General features: G+C 28.6%; 3 protein-coding genes across 8 annotated transcripts; 2 read left to right on the top strand and 1 right to left on the bottom strand.

Annotated features, from left to right (window-relative positions):
* Window positions 1-4,346: 4,346 nt before the first annotated feature.
* Window positions 4,347-11,166, top strand: LOC111038447. Of its 5 annotated transcripts, none has more exons than XM_022321553.1 (3): window positions 4,347-4,371; window positions 10,625-10,668; window positions 10,731-11,166. In XM_022321553.1, the coding sequence occupies exons 1-3, from the start codon at window positions 4,362-4,364 to the stop codon at window positions 11,007-11,009; spliced, it is 333 nt and encodes a 110-aa protein (XP_022177245.1). In that variant the 5' UTR covers window positions 4,347-4,361; the 3' UTR covers window positions 11,010-11,166. The 5 variants fall into 5 exon arrangements, with proteins under 5 accessions (XP_022177245.1, XP_022177248.1, XP_022177244.1 ...); XM_022321556.1 differs by lacking the exon at window positions 4,347-4,371 and adding an exon at window positions 10,245-10,328; XM_022321552.1 differs by lacking the exon at window positions 4,347-4,371 and adding an exon at window positions 10,360-10,397.
* On the bottom strand, window positions 7,024-15,158 carry LOC111038446. Its single transcript, XM_022321551.1, has 11 exons — window positions 15,002-15,158; window positions 12,481-12,689; window positions 11,095-11,391; window positions 9,493-9,661; window positions 9,131-9,414; window positions 8,817-8,944; window positions 8,528-8,746; window positions 8,225-8,463; window positions 7,918-8,160; window positions 7,693-7,846; window positions 7,024-7,627 (listed from the first exon to the last, which is right to left on the bottom strand). Exons 2-11 carry the CDS (start codon window positions 12,656-12,658, stop codon window positions 7,139-7,141), a joined length of 2,400 nt encoding a protein of 799 aa, XP_022177243.1. The 5' UTR covers window positions 12,659-12,689; window positions 15,002-15,158; the 3' UTR covers window positions 7,024-7,138.
* A 153-nt stretch (window positions 15,159-15,311) lies between these two features.
* LOC111038445 (RNA polymerase-associated protein CTR9 homolog) lies at window positions 15,312-23,645 on the top strand. 2 transcript variants are annotated; one of them, XM_022321549.1, is made up of 19 exons: window positions 15,312-15,600; window positions 17,291-17,389; window positions 17,463-17,702; window positions 17,779-18,351; window positions 18,412-18,531; window positions 18,602-18,733; window positions 18,800-18,978; window positions 19,046-19,254; window positions 19,317-19,498; window positions 19,556-19,736; window positions 20,845-20,993; window positions 21,064-21,180; window positions 21,250-21,395; window positions 21,453-21,890; window positions 22,215-22,326; window positions 22,393-22,520; window positions 22,603-22,632; window positions 22,746-23,147; window positions 23,361-23,645. In XM_022321549.1, the coding sequence occupies exons 1-19, from the start codon at window positions 15,559-15,561 to the stop codon at window positions 23,404-23,406; spliced, it is 3,525 nt and encodes a 1,174-aa protein (XP_022177241.1). In that variant the 5' UTR covers window positions 15,312-15,558; the 3' UTR covers window positions 23,407-23,645. The 2 variants fall into 2 exon arrangements, with proteins under 2 accessions (XP_022177241.1, XP_022177242.1); XM_022321550.1 differs by having other exon boundaries at window positions 15,559-15,600; window positions 22,606-22,632.
* The last annotated feature ends 274 nt before the right edge of the window (window positions 23,646-23,919 follow it).

Here is a 23,919-nt window from a genome sequence, read left to right on the forward strand (position 1 = left end):
ATTTTAATTGATATGTTAAGGTCTATAATAACAATCATTACATCCAGGAAAATGATACGTATTATATTGTATTATACGGGGTGATCCATTTAACGTAAGTCGTAAGACACTCATTATTTCAAAAACCACTAACATTTTGGAAAATATTTCTTCTATATAATATGTTATTTGTCATAGATGTTTCACTTCATCCGAGTCGTCTATTGCCACACACAATTGTTTACACTTTTTAGTATAAAAAGTAAAAACGTGTCAACATACGTTTTTAATTTATTAATTATTCTGAATCATCATATTATCTACAAATATCAAATTTTGGACAGTTAGTTTATTAGTTATCACTTAAGGTTTTTTACAGTTTAGACAATTTTAAAAATTATAACGATGAAAAATATACTTATTCGAAAAGTGTTGTTCGTTAATGACTTCAAATTATTTAAAAAAAAATATTTTCAAAAACGTTAATAATTTGTATAATACTTAACGAATGTTTTACATTAAATGTACCACTCAGTATATATTTCTATGTATAGGTAGTAGGTACATGTACTTTAGTGGATATATTATAATCACCCAGGCACGGTGTGTCAGCCTCTATAGGTACCTAAAGGAAAAAATTATAGTTTTAATATTTTGAATATTTAATTGTTTGTAGAATAATTACCTATTCATAATGGCAAGAAGATTCAAGTTACTAGCTAAATACGATCAATATTTTTTAAATTACTCATAACATTGAGTCATTGAATATATTAACTAAAATCGTCATTTTTCGATTGAATGTCCAATTTCATCAAGATTTGAACTTCAAACGTTCATAAAAATAAAATATACCTAGGTTTATTGTGTATCATATATTATTTTATTTTAGAATAAATGGGCTGAGCCTTTTTGTAAATAAGCAAGACAAGTATAATGTACACATTATGGTTCACAAAACAAAGAGAAAATTTTTTTTAAAAAATACATACAATTATGAAGAAAATGATACACAAAAAAGTTAATAGTGTTATACATGTGTGGTTACACTATGTAGGTATGTAGCTTTACACTTTTCATTTTATTAGGTAAAAAAAAAATTATCAGAACATTTGTAATACATTTTTTGTGAAGCTTACCTAACCGTAATATCTATGCATAATAATTATATGATATAATGGATATATCACTATTTAAAACTTCAGAGATTCTAAGAAAACTGACCAACTATAATATATGGTATACATATCGAACTAATAATTTTTCTTAGTTAAATAACTAAATAATAAAACAAAACATTTATTTTTAAGTAATTTATATAGTCTCTATGTATCCGCAAGGGATCAACCGGATTCTTAATTTATACGATTTTTACGGTTTGAGAAATTAATTTTAGAAACGTTAATATGAGTAATAATGATATTATTATGAAAAAGCTGCAGGATTGTGCACAATACATCATGTATACCTATTACCACCTATCTAATTTATTACAATTTATATTTAAAGTGTTATAGGTATTTAAATATTTTCAAATTATTTTATGTTAAGATAATATTGCAAAAGACCATAAACGTTTACTATAGTAAAATTTATTGTCTTGGATCTAAATTTTATTACCTGTACCTATGTGTTGATGGCCAATAGTGAAAATTGGAAATTACGAACGCATTACCTAGTGATTTAACGTTTAATCCGTAATGGTAATGCGAACAACTTAATATCAACTAATATATATTACCTACCTATATATTTATGTCTTATACTCACTTTCTCTGATATAAAATCGAAATAAGTATCATGCTATTTATTTACATTTATATATGTCGGAAAAGATATTTTAATAAGGTTATGTTTCAAGATTCAACGCTATAAGTAACCTATATGTATACAATTTATTGCGTTATAGGAATATGAAGGATTTGTGTTTATCACCTAATGTTTCTAATACATATATATACAATGTGATCCATGTTTACACTCATTATTTTTAAAAGTTTTAATTTTTATAAAAATATATTATACTAAAAGTTATAATATTATAAATTATTTGATTTCATTGCAAAATTACAAAAAAAATTATTAACTGGTAATTCAAATTGTATTTTGTACAAATTATAATTATTAACGGCTTGTCGGTGTGTATCCATATAATTATATTAGTTATAGGTATATTATTGTAAGTTATTAACGAAAAAAATATGTATATATAATCAATATAAATCCCTAACTTTTTCTGCATTTGTATTGAACATTGATATTTTTAATATACAGCAGCTTTTGGCCGACGATCTCTTCGGGAAACCGGACAAATCTTCGGGGAGAAACTCTATTGTGAAATCAGGGAATGTCCAATTCCACCTTACAGACGTACTGGACGACAACAGGAAAATTAGTGGGCCAGTGCTCCGAGCCTGCAGAGGTGTTCTCGTTGGGCTGCCAAGAGTCAAGACGACTCGAAATTGTTCATGTCTGCATAGTTTATTTTATTAACATTTTGAAATTTTGAATAGTTTATTGTGAGACTACTGCCTAGTGGTAAGTAATTGATCCGTAATAAACATGAGTGGTGCATGATGGAAATCATAGTTGTACACCTCTTATAAGTGTAGGCACTTAAATGAATCGCCTTATGGATTATATATATTATTCAATTACAGCGTATAACAAATATATACCTACTCCACAATAGTTATATCTCCAGAATCGACAAAAAAGTGTACATTTCAACGGAATTGTTACATACCCACTTACATATTTTGTTAGTTAGGTATTTCGTATTTGATTGATAAGTTTCCAGTATTTCTCCGACGTACCTACAATATAGTGCAGTCGACAAGTCTTTTTAAATATTGTTGGTATCTGTACTGTAAAAATGTTTTCCAAGTCTCCCGGGAGTCAAAAATTGTATTAAATTCTAACATTTTTAAATGCCATAATTTACAATGTAATGTTTGAATTTGTTTGATAGTTTCCAACATTTTTTGACGTTTCTACAAGACTTAAAAAAAACCCACTGCATACCTATGTACCTAGTCACTACCTACGTTGTCCCCAGACGAATATGTGCAATAGTTATTAATCGCACATGCTGGTTGCAGCCTTATAGGCTTACAAAAAAAATGTACACATTGATTTCTGCTATAGCAGTTTTAATATTCCTTATATAGTCTATAGACACCCATGATTGAGTTTCTCTATAAACCTAAAAAAAATCTTCCCTTTTTAATTTGGCTGGATACCCAGCATTTTGCAGTTATGCACAAGTGTCCTATCAATTCTTTGGTTATAATATGTTTATATTATTGTATATGGGTGCTTTTTCTTCAAAATATAATAATATTAACAGCATATTTCGTTATTAACTATTTTCCAGGTATAATTTGGGAAATGGACTGACAGTTGTAGTGTGAGACGTTGGTGTTGATACCTGTAATAGCCCATCCACAATGCCGTCCGATGGTAATTATATATCTTAGGGACAAAATAACAGTCATTTGTACGTGTTCGTCATCAGTTGGCAAAGAAGATCTATGGAACTAAAAAAAAAAAGTTTTTGCACAATCCATACAATGCGCCTGGGTTTGTTCAACACTGTTCTGGCCATAGACCGACGGCCGACGCTGGCTATATTACTAACATTAAAAGTATTTCTGTTAAAAAAATATAGTACCAACTACCAAGTCCAAATGACTGTATAAAATTTAGCAGCAAGTGAGATGGTGCCAGGATCTCTGTAACTTGTAAGTCTAGGCCTGTTCGATCCCTGTCGCCGGGGCACCGGGCGTCCGGGCTGTTATTCAACAGCTCTCTTCTGCAGTTGAAAGCTCCACCAACACAATTAAAATATACCCATTGCCCATATATGGCCATATATACTCATATCCACAATCCATGCTCTAGGAAGCTACCTACACTATTTTTACTGGCAGAACAGGGTTGCACGCGACTTACATGCCGGAAGTCCCTTTGCGTGTATATTATACTATCGAGCTGTCATGTTTTATTCAATTCTAAATTGACCCACTTTAAATAGTACCTATCATTATAATACAACACTCTCGAGTAATATTACTATATTGATGTCTGATATACATATATATAACTGTATATGTTTATAATGTAGGTAGTATATGTTTACTATCACAGCTCGCTACAATATAGATTGACTAGTTTATTTTCAAGTGGAGTTAAAATAGAAGTCATAAAAGTTTTTGATGTTAAATTTAGAACTAGGTATTATTTATATTTCAATATTTTTTGTTTTAAGTAGGAAACAGTAAGTATTTAAATGTAGGTATAACCTCTCTGCCTTTGAATTTGTATTTATTGCCAATTCCTGTGAGTCATCTGGAGAACGAGATGTCGCGATTCTCTACAAAATGTACCTAGGTAGGTATGGATTTTATATTTTTATTCATCTTTAGTAAGTAAACCACATTAAAATATAAAACCTATATATATATATATTATGTACAGTTTTGTAAAATGTAAAGAATTATTTTATTTTGTATTCGGAACATGTATTCGAATAAATGAGTATTAAAGTATTGGGAATACTATTATAAAATACATTTTTCTCCCCTTCGATTATTGGTCAGTTTTGGAATGGTTGGAAATTAACGTGGGTCAATCATATATTCATATTCATTCAAAGAGAAAAACTATTGTTTTATATAATGTGTCTTATTTATAAAAGAAATATTTGTTTTGTCACAAATATAAACTATTTTTCGAGCTAAAAAAATATTATTCAGAATACGTATTCGAATAATTTTTTCAAAAAGTATTTCTTAAAATAGTATTGGAATAAAAAAAAAGTATTTGAATACTTTACAATATTAAATATTTTTTTAAACATAGGTAGGTAATTTATATCATACCCGGTGCCTATATTTAATTTATAAATAGACACATCAGAACTAAAAGAATCTAGAGAAAAAATCCCCATGGCAACTTCTTAATAAGTATCTACCTACCTATTAAAATATGAAAAATGTGTACCTATAGGTAAATTGTAGGTAATTAATATATACCAGTACCTGCTTACCTTAAAAAGTATATAAACATCACAATATCTACATAAAATAATAATATGTACCTATATAATATTTAAGTTAAACTCAAAAGTAATAGCTAATAGGAATCGGTATTTAGAATTCACAAATGTTTTTGATTCAAATATAAACCTATAAACCTATAAACAATGTAGGTAGTAGGTAATTCACACTTCAAGATAGTCAGTCGGTTTACAAAAACCTAGTCGACTCACTTGTGGATATTGTTGGACACAGCTGTCAACAATTATCTGATACTTATTTAATTAGAATTCTCACCTAGTTTTCTTTTAGACGAATATTGGTAATTACTAATTTGATTGCATAGGTTGTTAAGCAAAGTAAGCAAAGATCATGGTAGTAATAATTTGTAGTTCATAAAATCACGGAAAACTCAACAAAAACATAAAAATAATAAGTTGTACCCACGGACGTACAATATACGTCCGTGGTTGTACTTATGAATCCTATCAGATAGGTATTATAGTATCTTATCATTTTTTTTGTTTTGCACTTTCCCAATTCCACATTTCCACATTGTTTTCCCTATAGGTACCTACATAGGTGCAGATGAAGTTAATAGCCACCACACCAACATTTGTTTTCTGTTTGTTTCACGTGTAGGTAATGTATCAAAAAAATGAATTCGGAAGTACTTACACTTTAGTGATTACGACTGTCTGGTTTAGTTTATAGTACAAATGGTTTTAAACCAGGCCCCACTAGGGAGACCTGAGAATTTTTCATTATGACATATAGGTATAAGAAGGTATATTATATATATTTATCCTATATTAAACAACATATTTCAATATTATAGAGTGGTGAAGGGGCGTGACCTCAAGTTCTCATATAACAGTATGAATACTGAATAGGGCATGGATTCCAAGAGATTAAGAACCCTATATGTTTTATAATTAAGGATATTTCCCATCCCCATGCATTGACATAGTTAAAAATAAGTGAGATTAAGTTAAATTAAAACTAATTTATTTTGATGAAAAATGATAATACCAAATTATTGGTACACTCGTCACCCAATGCACAATAAATATCCTTTTTAAGATTTCAAAAATCACCAACCAGTCGTAATCGCGGAAGTACTTATTGAATACTTCTGACTTAAGAGTTAAGAGTTATATTAAGTGTGAGACACACAGAAGACAAAATATGTTGGTGATTTTTTTTTAATTGCTGAATTAAAGTTATGACGTAATTCAGTTCAAGCACAACTAATGCACTTTCGTTTTCCTAATATCCTTAAATTAATTTAAAATCTCTGCACATTACCAGTATCACTGAACAAATTCAACAGCCATACCAGAGAATACTTTTTTTTTTAAATGCATAAGTGCATTCATATTTTGAGGTTTTTAAGTATTAGAAGTCCTTCTAAAAATAGTCTGTTGTTGATTTATAAACATAATGGTAAAATATGCAAAAATATTTTTTGTGTTTTAATTGTATGCATCAAATTAAATATTGAATATGCAGCTTCATAAGAAATATGTAATTGCAAGAAGTTCTAAGCCCTGCTAATGAGTATTTTAAGTTCAGATGAGCGGTGTAAGATCAATAATTTGTGAGGTATACAAATTATGTAATACAATTATGTGCCACTCTACTCCACTTATCCAAACTTTAAAATTTAAATACTTTCAAGTTCTTTTATTATTAATAAACCTCTTGTTAGAAATTCTCAGAAAAATATTTTGCTTCAAAACATGAAAATGAAAACATATCATAGTCATTCAGAAGGTTTAACAATTATAAAAATATAAAATCTGACATCATACCAGTTTCTATATTTTATGCTATCAACCTGGGATATAAAAAAATTTAAATTACATGCCTCTAATTTCTTAGATCAATTTACTATTACAGTTTGTAACATACACACACATTTCCTTTTCAGTAATTTTACAGTACTTTATAATTATATTTTTAAGTAAAAAAAATATATAATAAAACAACCTGAGAGGATAAATTAATTAATCAAAAATTTATTTAGATTTAATCATATCCATTGAATCATTGATTTTGCAAACAAATAGTTACACAATTTTAAAAATCAAAAACTCAAACACTAATTAAACAAAATTTTAAATTTTTGCCTTCAATATTTTGAGCAAGGTTGGTAAAAATATATAAGTATTTGTTTCTTGTATTTGAATACCATTAATTCCATATTTTAAAATGGATTGGCATTTAAAAGCTTCATCGTTAGATATAATATTTGAAAGTATTCCACAATCTAATATATCTTTTAGATTTCCATCATCAAATAATTCATTTATATTTTGGAATTTTGAAACAAGGTTATTTAAAGTTTCAAAGCCTTCTAGACTAATATCAGGATTTTTCCCATACTCTAAGAATATGGAAAGCCAAAAGTCCACAGCTGGTAAACTTATATACGAACTTCCACTCAATGACTGTAAACATTTAAATACCAAAAGTATTTCTTCAGTAGACAATTCTTTTGGATATTTACTTATTGCCACCATTAAGCTTAAGGCCCAAGGGCCAGTTCCTCCATTAGTTGCAGGTTGAATTCGAAATGTAGCTTCCATAATTTTCAAGATCAATAACTAACAATAAAACCAATAGTTATAAATATGAATACAAAAATGTTGGTTATATTTTTCAAAATTACCCGATCTTTTTGTTGGCCACTTTTGAAAATGACCAAAAATAAATTGAACAAATCCATATTTTTTAAAACTTGCCAATCACTTAAAGAACGTGTACCATCTCGTAATATTTCAAAAAACCAACGCATGTGAACTGCTTTATCCTTAAATCCAGAACTAATAAACACAGGAAAAAAAATTAATTAAATGTTATCATCAATAGTGTATCAGAATATCTGGATACATACAATGTAGTTATAAATGTTTTCAATTCGGGAATATGATTGAGCCGAGCAGCAGGACGAGCCAAAAGTAATCTATAGCAAGTAAGGTCAATACTTTTCTCATGATTAGCCATAGCTAAAACCATTTTGCCCAAAAATAATGCTTGAATCATTGACAGTTGAGGAGGAGGTTTCAAATGCAAATCTTGGATGCCTTGTGCAACCCAAGAACAAAAATGATCCCAAAACAAGTTTTCAGCTCTTCTACTGTAGAAGTTTTTAAAAAAAATATGATAATAAATGTAAATTGATTAACATTATTATAGCTTACCAAAATAAATGAGATCGTAGTAATGTTAATACATGATACGCAGCTTTTCGCATAAGGCAGTCGTAACTGCCCAAACAAGCCAATACCATTGACAGACAACCACTTCTATTAAACTTTTCAATACTCAATGGTGCTTCGGTAGCCAACAAACTGCTTATCATAGGTAGAAAAAATGATGGGTCAAACATTTGACTTGGATCCTTAGAGTCTTTGGTGGTGTACAGTACAATTTTTTGGTCCTACATTGTTTACATTTTTAAATACAATTTTTGTTTTGAATGATTTCATTAATTGAATGCTTACTTTGATGTATAGAGGTCTATTAATAGGAAAACAAGATATAGTTTCTTTTAGTCTTTTTAAAGGTATATATGAAAGCACTTCAGTAGTAGAAGGAAAACTGTTCAATGTTTTTGATATAAGATGGTTTTTCACTTGATAATGTGATATGGCAAATGATCCCCATAAGTAAGGTCTATAATTAGACATTGGTATAGAATTGTCTTCATAACGAAAAAGAATCTAAAATAATAAAAATGTTTACTGACTAATTGGTAATTTTGGTTTTTTAATTTTAAATATATCAATTTACCCTCAGCAATATTTGATCAACAACTGATAATGATGCATTGTATGAGCAGAGGAAAAGTGGAACATGACTCAGAGCCATTATTGATGGTTCTTTCTTAACTAAAGTTTCAATCATTCTCAATACTTCTTCTGCAAGTAAAAAAATATTTTATTTTGAATTATTTTAAATTCATACATTTTAATACTTAAATGTAAACATTTAATTCCTAAAATTATTATTTGTTTGTTATTTTATGGTTTCTAAACTTTTTTAAGCTATAATTGTATAGTTTTTTTAGTCATTGATATACTCATATAATATAAAAAATTAATTACCTTTTTGAATTTGTTTAGCATCTCGATTTAACATTATATTACTAAATTGTGAATAACCAGCAAGTAATTCAAAAGATTTTGATACAATAGATTTATCTACATTAGCTTTTTTAACTAATTTCCTCAAAACTCTAATAAAACCATACTCCGGGTTTTCTTCTACTAAACCATATTTTATGGATTTTATAGTTATAGCATCCCAATCACTAATTTGTATTGGACAGTTAGTTTCTAATAATTTTAAATTATTAATAATTTGATTAGATAACCAAGTAATATCCTCACTGAAAAATAAAAATGTAATAAGTTCATTTGGTTAAACAAAATGTAATATGTATTTTCAATAAAAAAATTGTTTTTACCTTTCAGGAGGCAAAGAGAAAAGCGCTGTAATTAGAAACTGAGTAAATTCTAGTTCTTTATTACATTTGGCAGCAACTAAATCGACAAAAGAAACTGCTGTCTTTGTGATTTTAAATATTGACCAGTTGGTTTTTAGTTTAGTGAATAATTTATCACATTCGTCTTCATCTAAAGAATATAAAAACATATAAACAATAACATGGATGAAATAGAAACAATATACAAAACCATACTATTTTACGTGCATGGTGTATAATTTATATTTGGTACACTATTTGCTGGGTTGCATGCAAAATGTATTAATTTAATGGACCAATCATTGGCCATTAAATTGTGTTTAAAGGACCATTAGCTCACTATTGATTCGTTAAATGTTTAGTGATTGTTCATGCAACCCGGCATATACATTTTAATTTCATTTCATTTAATCCTAAATTATTAGTGTTCATTTATTTATTATTGTGAAAATAATCATTAAATTATGCTAATAGTATTGTTTGTTTATTTATCATAAATTGCCTAATGTTATTATATCAACTTTAATCAAAAACTTAACTATATTATTGAACAACAATTTAGTATTATATTTAATCTAATTTGCTAAACAATTATAACTTTATTTTTGACTAAAAAAAATAAAATGGTAGAAGGATAAAAAATAGATTAAATAAACATTTACTGTTTAATAAGGAAGTAATTAAAGGAGAAAAATGTTTAGTTTCTTAGTTATAAAGAAGCTGACCGGCTGTTGTTTAGTCATTAAAATATTGTATTCTAGTTTAAGATCAAAGTCTAAGAGAGATAATATCAATTTAGCTTCTAATCAGGAAATTAGGTAAAAAATAATAATAAAAATAATAATAGTACATGGCAAGAATACAATGTTTTTACAATTTAAATTCATGTAATAATCTTAAACAGTGGGTAACAATTTATTTATTATGAGATACTTTAACCTGCTCTTAATTGATTTCAATGAAAACACAAAAGGCTTTAACAGACTTTAAAATGTCAGCTTGCAGTTACGCTTGTTGTATTTGTTCATTTTGATGAACTGTATTATCTACTTAAACTAGTAAAACTAATATTCATATTTCATTTAATTTAATAATTGTAATAATTATTTTTTAGTTATAATGGATCCATTTAGAAGGTCAAGTGTTATTCCAAATAAAGTATGTCATTTATTTGATGAATAATTTGTTTTAAATTTGTTTACATTTTATTACATTTTAAGGATGAATATTTGGATAATGCACAGACATTTAACCGAACTTCAAAAATGTTTGAAGAATTTCTACATAGTTTTGAACAGTATGATAAGGAAGAACAGCACAAGAGACGTGATTCATCATCTTTAAGTGACTGTGTTAAGGTACCTAGGAGAAGAGTATATGTCAAACAAAGTTATTTTCCTGTTGATGCATCATTTGTAAAGGCTAATCCAAACCATATTTACATAACTGATGTAAACGGACATTTGTACATTGTAAAGTATAAAGCAGTTAGATGGTGAAATTATTTTATATGCTAATTAATCATTACTTGTTTTGAAGAATATTCTTACTTTTAAAAACAGTAAAGTATTAACTTAAACTTACCAAATTCAATTAAATGTAGACCTATAAAAATATCTCCGTTTTCATTAAACCACTGTGGACTATCCATCAACATTTTATAAGCATTTATTTTATTCTTCATATTTCTTATAAGTACAGGATCACATAACATTTCTGGGAACCTTTGATAAAAAGCTGACATAAGGTAAGTCCATTGTTCTACAGGTAAATTGTCCAAATTTATATTATAGTCAATATCATTGTGTCGTAATGCCAAAAATAAAACTAAAGGATGTAAGGCTTCTTTTTCTGTGTTTGAAAAAATATGACTAAATAACCCTAAAAAAAAAAATACAAAATGAGAAACAAAATTAATTGTTTTTTCTTCATCAGATTAAAGTCAGTATTTTCTCCCAGCTGGACTTAATCTACAAGTCCTATCTAAAAGACAGACATTTCTCCATACAATATGGCTCAGCCTTATCTAAAATATCATTAATTAGAGCTGGAGTAACAAAAAGAGTTGTAGAGGCACCTCTCTTATCCAACCTGTACACTTCAGACCAACCCACTATCAACCTCATCACCACTGGTGACTGCTGACAATAAAGCCATCCTAAACCTCCACCATAACCATCTCGAGACATCCAACAGAATTCAAACCCAACTCAACATGCTCTCGGCGTGGTACAAAGAGTGGGGATTCAAACTCAACAAATACAAATTCATCTACTGCACATTCAGACCCATAAGCTACCCCTCTAACTTAACAACTAGCCTCTCTCAATCGCCCAAAATGTGTGTTACCTGGGTCGTTGGCTCATATGGCCTGCCTGCCCACATACGTAACAAATGACTAGTACTCAACAATCGTCAAAGAGAGCTTCGCCACCTCCTTTCATCCAAAGATGTTACACTACTTAATAAAATTCTCATCCACAAAGTACTCCTGAAACCTATTTGGTCCTATGGAATTCAACTCTGGGGATCAGCCGAAGACTCTAATATAAACAGAATTTGAATTTTTTAATCCAAATGCCTCCGACAGATAACTAAAGCTCCTTTTTATGTATCGAATGATACTCTCTACACGGACCTCCTCATTCCACCAGTCAAAAACGTCGATAAATCTCTATACCATATTTCTACCTTAAACTTGCAAATCACTGAAACCCCTTCATCCAAAACCTCTCTTCTCGAACAATCCCAGGCAACCCGGGTCGACGTCCAATGTGTAACTGGTACCATGACCTACTAGTCGATCAGTCCACTAACCACTGCTATCCACGCCATGAAGTTCTATTACTAAATAGTTTTTCCAATCACACCAACCATGACCTATTATGTATCCCTCCATCTATTGTGCTTATTGTAAATATATTTTATACAGATTGTAAAAATTAAATAAATATGAAAAGAAAAGATTACTTTTTGGAATACATGAAATTTGCTGTGAATAAATTTCAAGGTATTTTAAAACAAGATCCAACAATTCATAGGGCACAATATTTTCACAAATATATTCTGCAATAGCTGTAAATTGTAGATCATCGAGGTATTTTTTGTTTTCAACAAATTCTTTCAATTTCACTAGGTAGTCTTCCATGATAAATTGGTATTTTCAATTTAATTGCAGTCTATAAACAAAAAAAAATATTTTATAATTAAATAAAATGTAAACCAATTGTTTAATTTTAAATTTTGGATAGCTACATCAACATTCTCAGCAAATTATAATAAAAAGGGGCAGTTTTCATTTGAAAAAAAGTAATTTGCATGTCTACAGAGTATTCAGTATTTAGTAGTGACCTACAGTATCGGGTATTCATTTAGTATTTTTAGTCAAATTAACAATCATTCATAAAATTACGTTATTTTATCATCTACATATATGAAAATGAATTGCTGTTCGTTAGTCGCGATAAAAATCGAGAACGGCTGGACCAATTTGACTAATTTTGTTCTTCAATTATTAAGTCCAGAGAAGGTTTAAAAGGTGAGTGAATATGAAAATGTTCGGAATTAAATAAAAACAACGTACCTAAACGATGACTGAATCACTGGGAGTTAGTGAGGTCGCTAACCGAGAAAACTACTAAACCGATTTGGCAGAAATTTTTTAGTTATATTCATTATATAAGGTTTTACTACTACTATTGTGATTTTTTTGATAAGTGTTTGTTCATCAGGTAAGTTTAAGCAATAACGTTTAAAATTTTTAACAAACTTAAGTCATCGGTAGGCCGCCGTGCCATACTATATGTGTATAGGTATACAATTTGCATATTTATTTTAATTAATGACTAATTTTCAGTTCAACTTTATTCATTTTTTTAAATTTTTTGGTTGAAATTGGTTAATCGGGCAGATCAGGTTTAAAAATGCATCAAATTGAATTTTAGTACATTGTCTAATAAGGTGGCCGTCGGCTGAGTTGCAATATAGCCGCTCATTGGCGTGTACACAATCAAAATAATTAACTATACAAATTATAATTATAACTGTAGAATACTAGAATCATTTTTTAATAACAATATGTGTATAGAATCATTAGTAAATATTATTTATTTTTTTTTTTGAAAGGATTTTTCAAAATTAGACCTCTAAGGTGGTAAAAGAAAAGTTTTTTATACAGGGTATCCCGTGAGGATATACCCATTAGCCGTAGAAGAGGACTCACTGCCAGTACAAAAACTGGCTTTTTGCTGTTTTACCTATTGACTAAAAAATTGATTCAAAATCAGGAGATTAATAAAATTAAAATGTTGACACGTCAGTATTTTCAGAAAAATGAACTTAACAAAATGGTTATCTTCAATTTTTTTTTAAATAATTAATAAAAAAAATATATTTTTATCTTTTTTACCGAAACATAAAAAAAATATTAAAACATGAATTATTTGTAGTGCTTATCCCTGTGAGTCTTAATAAAAAACCAGAATGATGATATCTACATTATTTAAGGAGATATCGCAATGAGTAAATTCTCACGGGATACTCAGTATAGCTATATAATAAACGGGCAGTACCGTGACGGGACAGCTAGTTATTAATACAAACATATAATGATACAGGATTATATTCTAATAATGTCAAAATCAGTTAAATAAAATATCAGTAAAAAAAAAAAATGTAAGAATATTGAATACACATAAGTAAAACTTATAACACCAACAAGTCAAATCATTCAAAAAATGTCATAAAAATATTATTATTACTAAAAAAATGTATTTTGCCAGTTGAAAAATCTGTACATATATGGCTATACATTGTCCTTACATAATATAAATAATTGTCTCGGCAGGTCACACATTAAACAAATATTGAGTATTCTGCCTATAAGACAATCTTTAAATATATTATAATATCATGGTGTTAATGCGAGTGCTTAAAGCAATAAACCAAAACATTGTAGGCAGTAGTAACTAAAAAAATTATAGCACACTAATCAATATTTTTCCTTTAAAAGGAAAATCTATGAGTCATAAATATTTTAATAAGTAATCATGGCAACAAAAAAGTGTATCTTGCCTAAAATCATATTTATGTTAACATAAGATAATAGGTACGCATCACACGACCTACACTAGGTTAAAATACAAAAAATCACACAAAAGGCCACAAAATAATGTTTAAGGGATCATCATACTTATTATTGATTCATTACATTTTTGGTTACTATTCATGCGATCCAGCACTCGTATGTCACTTAACAATAATTTATACAAATTTGTGCAATATTAACATGAATACAAAATTTGTACAAGTAAATAAATATTGAAAATATTTACATAATAATGAATAGAATATTGACATACACAGGAATAATAAACATATCGTTTTTCCATATTCTTTATAACACAAAACCTAATGCAGATGTAATGAAAAATGTATTGAACTATTGAAACATGTCTTAAAATTAAATTGTCATTTAAACTAAAATACTTACATCAACTGTCAAATGTTCAACAGATCTCCAACAGTAAAAATGGCCAAACTACCAATAAACTATCATTTTTTTAAAAACCATTACGTATCTATATAGTATTATAGCAAAATTCAAATTTAAATGTTTAATTTAAAATTTAAAATTTCTTAGGTTATACCGCGTTGGAATAAAATATACTAAATACTATTTACGATTAAAGATAATATTATCTATAGCTAATGTTTATTATGGGCTTATGGTAAAGTTGGTAATGACCACAGATCTGCCAACGTCCCCCGTTATCAAGAGCCGCAAACGGTATCGTGATAACGAGTAACGACAAGCCTAGACAGTGTTTGGACCCGAACTCGAGACTCCTCTTATGATTGCTGAATCCTGGAGGTTGATTTTGGAAGTGCTTATAGTTTATTATTTTACTTTTTATGCTTTCAGAGACGATAGTATTTTTTGTAATTTTTTGCTTAAAATGCATGTACAATGATTTAGTTATAGTTGATTAAAATTGTTACGGTAATTGTTTTGTTTCATCCACACAGTTCACGCTTGACTGTCCCAAAATGGTCAACCCAATAGAAATACCTTTAAAGGACTCAGACGAGGTATGTAATATTATTACCTTACCTTTAAGACGTCATGTATTGCTCAGTTATACAAACAAAAATCTAATTTTAACTTTTTTGAATTTTGGGTTCATACTTCTGTGCCGACATTTATACAAAATGTTGTAGGGATTTTCAATAATTTTTTTTTTTTAATGTTATACTTACAATCATTTAATACATTTTTGCGTTTTGTTCTTCATGTGTAAAATTTAAAAAAAAACTATCAATTCAATATGATAGGTGATTGGTGTCTTCACATATAAAAGTAACGATAGGTACCTAAATCATTTCATTTGAAACTATAATAACCATCAGATATGATTAATACTAAATTTTCAATATTTATATTTAGTTAAAACCACCCTTTTTACCTAAATTATTAAATATATTTCTGTTATTATTTATAAGTTACCTACGTAAAAGTTATAAAAATAATTGAAAAAAGCTTAATTTATGGTGTTGTTAAATGAAATGAAATATTAATTAGAGTTTGTTTGTAAGGAAAACAAATTACACCTCAAAATGATAACCTAGTGTTAATCTGAACCTTAGTTAGATTATTAGATGTAAGGTGTATTGAACTTTTGGTATTTTTAATTTATTCTTTGAATTGAAAAAATAATAATGTGTACGATATAATAATATACTAGTTAAAGAAAAGTTTGATAGAAATATTATTGATAAATGTTTGGTACTTGGGGCCAATATGAATATCAGCATTGTAAACCACAAATTAACATAGTTTTTATTAAGTATCTTACTATGTTTTTAATAACTGTTTCTTAGAGATATTAGCATAACATTACCTAGGTACTTCAATTTTAATACATGAATTACCCTTTGTGTTGCAAAATTCATCTGCTTGTAAATGTAAAAATGTTTTGTAATGCTCTTGCAAGTGCATTGATTGTAATTTGGGAAAAATGTGGAATGCTTCTTGCAAAAAAATAGAAGTTTCCAGTTAATTGTCAGTGTGTAGAAATTATCTTTGTACATTGTTACATTCTGTATTAATGTTTTCCTACAGTCATACCTCTCAAACTAACTTTTTATGAGTTATCTTTCACCAAATACTGTATAAAATAATAATAATCTAAATAATATTACATTATAAATAAATTATTACCTGAGAGTATGATACCAATAACAATGTACTTATTCATTTTCAATATTTTTGTTGCTTGCTATAGTTACAATGTAGTATAATATAAAACTTTTAATAATCCAATATTATGTGTAGGAAGTGATTGGTATTATGAAAAATACAAAATCTTAACTGATCAAAATGATTGATTGATTTCTGTTGCTATTATCATTTTGATATGGGACAAAAAAATGTACATGAAACTTCTATGTTATTGGTGTTATACTGTTATAATTTATTTTATAGTCTTAAGGTCTCCACATACTGCATTGGTGGCGGTAAAATGAGTCCAGACACCGATGCAATGTGTAACCTTAGTATTCTTAAAGATAAATGTATGTTTTTTAAAAATTATAAAATTTATAAGTATAGCACATAATAAAATATTATATATAAATTGTAAAAAAAAAAATGTTTTGTTTGCTGATCACATATTCCATATTCCATATTGCCTGTAAAATTACTAATGACAATAGTTCATATTTTTATATTGCTGTAAGATTTTGAATAAATATCTAAAACAAAATTCATTTTTTTTTTTAGGTTATTGAAATACAACTAGACAAGTTGCCAGAGTATGATGAAGTACTTGGCATTTTAAAGTCTGAACATTCAAATCTACATATATGGGTTAATTTAGCTGTATGTCTTGTTTAATAACTTAACTGATTTTGACATGAATATAGAATGAAGTTATTTTTGTATGAAATTTTAGTTGGAGTATTACAAGAGAGGCAATTCAGCTGCTTTGGTTAGGTTGCTGGAGTCATCACGTAGTAATGCCAGTTTAGAATATAAAGATAGCGATAAGGATCAAATGAGAGCTCTTGATATGTTAGCAGCATACTATGTGCAAACAGCTAATCGAGAAAAAAGTAAAGATAAACGTCGTGAACTTTTTACCAAGGCTACACAACTTTATACAACAGCAGATAAAATTATTATGTATGATACGGTAAGAATGGGGTTATAATTTATATCTTGTATTTTAATTTTATCAAAATGTAATCAAATGTTTTCCTTATTTGTAGAATCATTTGTTGGGTCGTGCTTTCTTTTGCTTATTAGAAGGTGACAAAATTGAACAAGCCGATGCTCAGTTCAATTTTGTATTGAATCAGTCATCTAATAATATACCAGCTCAATTAGGCAAAGCGTGTATTGCATTCAACAGAAAGGACTACAGAGGAGCCCTAGCCTATTACAAAAAAGCATTGCGATCTAACCCTCAGTGTCCTGCTGATGTTCGACTAGGCATGGCACATTGTTTTTTGAAACTAGGGAACATAGAAAAAGCTCGATTAGCATTTGAACGTGCCTTACAGTTAGATTCCAAGTGTGTTGGTGCATTAGTGGGTCTTGCCATCATGAAGTTGAATGGTGAAAATCCTGGTGACATTAAATTAGGTGTAAATATGTTGTCCAAAGCATATACTATTGATACAACCAACCCAATGGTATTAAATCATTTGTCCAATCATTTTTTCTTTAAAAAAGATTATACCAAGTCTGAATTACTTGCTAGACATGCCTTACAAAACACAGAAAATGAAGCTATGAGAGCAGAAAGTTGTTATCAAATGGCTAGAGCTTTTCATGTGCAGGTAAAATGGTTTTTTTTTGTTATACTGTTTGATATAATTTTAATATGATACAACTTTTAGAATAATTATGACCAAGCATTTCAATATTATTATCAAGCTACCCAGTTTGCACCGGTTACATTTGTACTTCCACATTATGGCCTTGGTCAAATGTATATTTATGGAGGCGATATGGAAAATGTAATATTTATTCATAACATTTTTTCTTTATATTAATATTTATTTAAATGCTATTTTTTAAATTCATTAGGCAGCTCAGTGCTTTGAAAAAGTGCTCAAAGCTCATCCAGGAAATTATGAGGCAATGAAAATTCTAGGTTCATTGTATGCGGATTCAAAGAATCAACAAAAACGAGATATTGCCAAAAGTCATTTAAAAAAAGTATATAATTTAAAAGTATAAAAATATAAAAAAATGTAAAAATTATTTATTTTTTTATGACCCTAGGTAACAGAACATTTCCCAGATGATGTAGAAGCTTGGGTAGAATTAGCTCAAATATTAGAGCAATCAGATTTACAAGCATCATTATCTGCATATGGTAAAGCTATGGTTTTAATGCGCAACAGTGCTAATAATTACATTCCACCTGAAATACTGAATAATGTGGCTGCATTAAATTATAGGTATAAACTTATTTCAAAGCAAAACAAATTATAAACATAAAAATGTAATTAATTTTTTTAATTAAAGGCTAAAAAATATGGACGAATCTCGGTCTAAACTTGAAGAATCTTTGAGTTTGTCCAAGAAAATGGTTGAAGCTGACCCACAGCATTATAACTCTATTGCTGTTACAACTACTTACAATTTGGCAAGGATATTTGAAGCACAATGCCAGTTTCAGAAGGCAGAAACTTTTTACAAAGACATTCTCAAGGAGCATCCTAATTATATTGATTGTATACATACTATTTGATTTACATTTATGCTATGATTGGTATAATAATCTATTAACTTATAGGTTATTTACGTTTGGGTTGTATGGCTCGAGACCGTAACCAAATTTATGAAGCTTCTGATTGGTTTAAAGAAGCATTGCGTATAGATAATGAACATCCTGATGCCTGGTCACTACTTGGAAACTTGCATTTAGCCAAAATGGAATGGGGTCCTGGACAAAAAAAATTTGAACGTGTGCTGAAGGTAAATTAATATAAAGCTTGAATATAATCCATATATGATAATTTTGATTGTCTTAAGAACCCATCAACATTAAATGATTCATATTCATTAATTGCCTTGGGAAATGTTTGGTTGCAAACTCTACATCAACCAACTAGAAATAAGGACCAGGAAAAAAGGCATCAAGATTTGGCATTACAGTTTTTTACAAAAGTTTTGAAAAATGATCCAAGGAACATTTGGGCAGCTAATGGAATTGGTTAGTGATTATATAAAATTATGTGCAATTAGGTTGGTAACTAGGATCTTATTGAGTTTTATTTAGGCTGTGGTGTAAGTAGACATAGAAATATTAATTAATTTCATACACAGAGTGGTTTTTAAAATGATTAGTATTTTATTCCATTGTCCTATAATAATAAAATTATTGTTCAAAGATTATTTAGCCGGGTACTCATAAATTGATGAAATAAACAGTTGGTGTGAATTTTAAGTGTCTACAGTATTATTCGTTTTTGAATTACAACAAAATAAGAAAATTGTTACAAGGAAATCCAGTAAATATCCAATGTTTTCACTAATTTAAACTTGAAACATTCATAAAAATTTTATTTAACTTTCCAGAAGAAATTTTTTTTTGATAAAGGTAGACAAACTTGTAAGAAATCTTGTATTACATTTTTAAATCTTAGATATAAATAGAACAAATTTTTATGAATTTTGTCAAAATTCTAAGTTTAACGCTCATGACAAAATTATTGTGGATATAGGATATACGCTCAATTTTTCTTTTAATTTGCATTAACAACAACTTACAAGGAACCTAGTATTACATTTATAATTTTTTTGACAGTGCGAAAATTTTTTTTATAGACAAGTTTAAAAAAAATCAAATAATTATCCAAAATTTCATATGCCTATAAATAGTTCAACACAAATCAAAATATTTTATGGTATATAGAAAATGCGTACACAGATATTCAGTGAAAATTGCATGTATCTGCAGTCATTTTTGTTAGAGTTCATTAAAAACCAAAACCAATTTTTTCAAAGAATGGTTTTGCGTAAAAATTTCCGCTTTTACTTAATTTATTGTTTGTTTTTCCTATTGCTTTTGAAAACTATTGGGGACTTGAACCTCCCGAATGCACCAACTCGATTCACTCTCCTACCAGAAAAGTTGCTGTTTAGAAAAATCAAAGCACTTTTACTGCAAGAAGCTGTGATACAGACTCAAAAAAAAAATATATATAAAATCACACATTATTGTAAAATCAATACATTCATCGCTCCACTCAGAATCTAAAATGTACTAACATGTGACGAATCTACTATAAATGATTTTGTCATTTTAAATTTGTTTTAAGGTTGTGTTATGGCACACAAGCATTGTATAAATGAGGCAAGAGATATATTTGCTCAAGTAAGAGAAGCTACTGCTGATTTTTGTGACGTTTGGTTGAATATTGCACATATATATATCGAACAAAAACAGTATATTAGTGCTATTCAAATGGTATGTTGAAATTTTTCAGTTTAAAAATTAAATATTAAATTTGACTGCATATTTATGCAATGTGTTATAGTATGAAAATTGTATGAAGAAGTTTTTTAAACATGATAGTGTTGAAGTACTCCAATATCTTGGGCGTGCATACTTCAGAGCAGGAAAATTAAAAGAAGCAAAAACAGTGTTTTTGAAAGTGGGTAAACATAATTATTTGTTATACTATAAGCTAATGCAGTAACATTCATTTTTTATTTGATGTTAGGCTCGAAGGGTTGCTCCTCAGGATACAGTTATAATTTACAATATTGCTTTTGTTCTACAAAAACTAGCAGCTCAAATATTGAAAGATGAAAAATCAAATTTAAAAGATGTACTGAAAGCTGTACATGAACTTGGATTATCACATAAGTACAATTACTGTTTTTATAAATATCATTAAGTATTATAATATGTATTGTTGTTCAGGTATTTTCAATATTTGTCTGTTCATGGCGACCGTATGAGGTATGATGTTAGTCTGGCTGATATTGAAGCTAAACAGTGTCAAGATTTATTGTCTCAAGCCCAGTATCATGTGGCACGAGCACGTAAGATGGATAACGATGAACGTGAAATGCGTCGTAAGCAGGAAGAGGAACGAGAATTATTACGTGTCAAACATATTGAAGAGCAAACTAAAGCATTATTAAAACAAGAAGAACAAAGAAAAGAAATGTTGTTAAAACGTCAAGAATATAGAGAAAAAACTAAGAATGCCCTAGTATTTGACCCTGTTTTAGAAAAACCTAAGGGTAAAGGGAAACGTCGTGAAAACTATGGTTCAGATTCTGGTGGAAGTATTGCGTCTGAACCAGGTGGCAATAGAAGTCCTAGGCCTTCGAAGTCTAACAAGTCCAGAAAAAGGTAATACTTTTTTGCATTAATTATTTATGTATGATTTTGATTTAACTATATTATAATTGTCTGTTGATCTCCAATTCAACCATTAGATTATGAATTTAAAAATACACCACATCAGAACTATATAGAATATTACAACTCAAATTCTACTATATATTCACTTTATTTAAAACTACTAATTTTATATTGTTGTCACTAGAGCCATGTACAGAGCTAAACAAAGTGAACATTTAGTAGATTTTGGGTTCATGTAAAAAAATATCTACAAGCACTAAATTGAAAGATATATTTATAATAACTGAATTTTTATTTATTATTTTAATCCAGTGGTGGTGATAAAGAAAAGAAAAAAAGAGGTGGATCTAAACGGAGGAGAGATAGTGTTGGATCAGGAGGATCTGGTGGAAGTGATAAAATTGCATCAAAGAAAGGGCGTTCGGTAAGTTTTTAGTTTAAATGTGTCTAAAAACCAAACAGCTTAATAGTTAAAGCATTTTGTGTTTAGTCTACGAGCAATAAGAAGGGACCAGTGTTATCATCTAAACAGAAACTTAGAGTTGTATCCAAAGCAACTATATCTACTAGTGAGGATGATAGTAGTGATGGTGAAGTAAAAAAACGAATTTCCGGACAGTTAGTATACTACTTTTACATTATCATAAAATATAAGTTGTAACTTATTTATTACATATAATATTTAAATATATTTTTTCAGTAGTTCAAAGAATACTAGATCACGTTCAAGGTAAATACTATTAGTTTAATACATGATTTCTTTTGTACATATCACATACCAATCACGTACCATGTTATTATGATTTTCTACATCACACTAATTAATTTTATTATAATTTATAGTTCTGAGTCTCGTTCACGTTCAGGTAGCCGTAAATCCAGAAGTCCATCAAGATCTCGATCTGGTTCACGTAGGTCTAGATCAAAATCTAAAAGTGTTTCACACAGTCGTTCAAGATCTAGATCACGTTCGGGTAGTAAATCTCGATCTGGTAGCCGTTCACGTTCTGGCAATCGATCTCGTTCAGGAAGCCGTTCAAGATCTAATAGCCGATCTAGGTCTCGCTCTGCATCTGGTTCCAAATCGCGCTCGCAATCTCGTAGTAAATCTAAGTCAGTATCAAGATCACCAGCCCGATCAAAGTCTGGTAGTCGTTCAGCTTCTCATTCACCAGCTCGTTCAGGAAGTAGATCTGCATCCAATTCACGCTCCAAATCTGGCAGCAGATCACCTTCTAGATCCAGGTAAATATAGATTTCACAAATTCAGTGATCATAGAATGTATCATCATTTAACACAAAATATACATATATCCATATTTTCTTGAATTATTATTCATAATTTTTAAACAGTTAATTAGAACTTAAATGGCTGTATTTCTAAATGGCTGTATTTCTTTTACTCAATTTTAAAATACTTCAACATATTTAATTTACTAATTTTATTTTTATTTTTAGGAGCAGATCAGGTTCTAGATCCAGGTCAGCTTCACCAGCTACATAATTAAACTGTACAATTGAAAATTATTTAATATTATAAATAATTATTATTATTTAGTAGGTGTTATATTATTTTCAGTTTTTGTTAATATATGTATTTTTATTCATAACAAACAATTAAAATGTAATTTTATCACTAAATAGTTCATATTTTTAAACCTGGATTTTTAAAGTGATTACATAGCCAACATTATTTAAACTTTGTTGTAAGTACTCAGCATAAATATTATTGTCTGCTTAAATATTTTCAATTGTATAGACATATTTATGTAAAAATACAAATAACAGAGTAAGAATTAATTTAAGAATCAAGTTTTAAAATTAAATTTTACAGCAGTTTTTATTTTTTTATCAGATTAAAAAAAAACTCAGAAATTTATTTTTTTTGTTATTAACAACTAATTAGTAATGACTAATGGATGACCTTTTTTTGGGCTAAAATTTATTTTACTTTTTCAGTGTTTTTCAGTGTGATTTAATTACTTGAGTTCTCTGTAATATAATATGTATGGTAATC

This window comes from Myzus persicae, unplaced genomic scaffold (assembly GCF_001856785.1).
Source record: "Myzus persicae strain clone G006 unplaced genomic scaffold, MPER_G0061.0, whole genome shotgun sequence".
Classification (NCBI taxonomy): Eukaryota; Metazoa; Arthropoda; class Insecta; order Hemiptera; family Aphididae; genus Myzus; species Myzus persicae.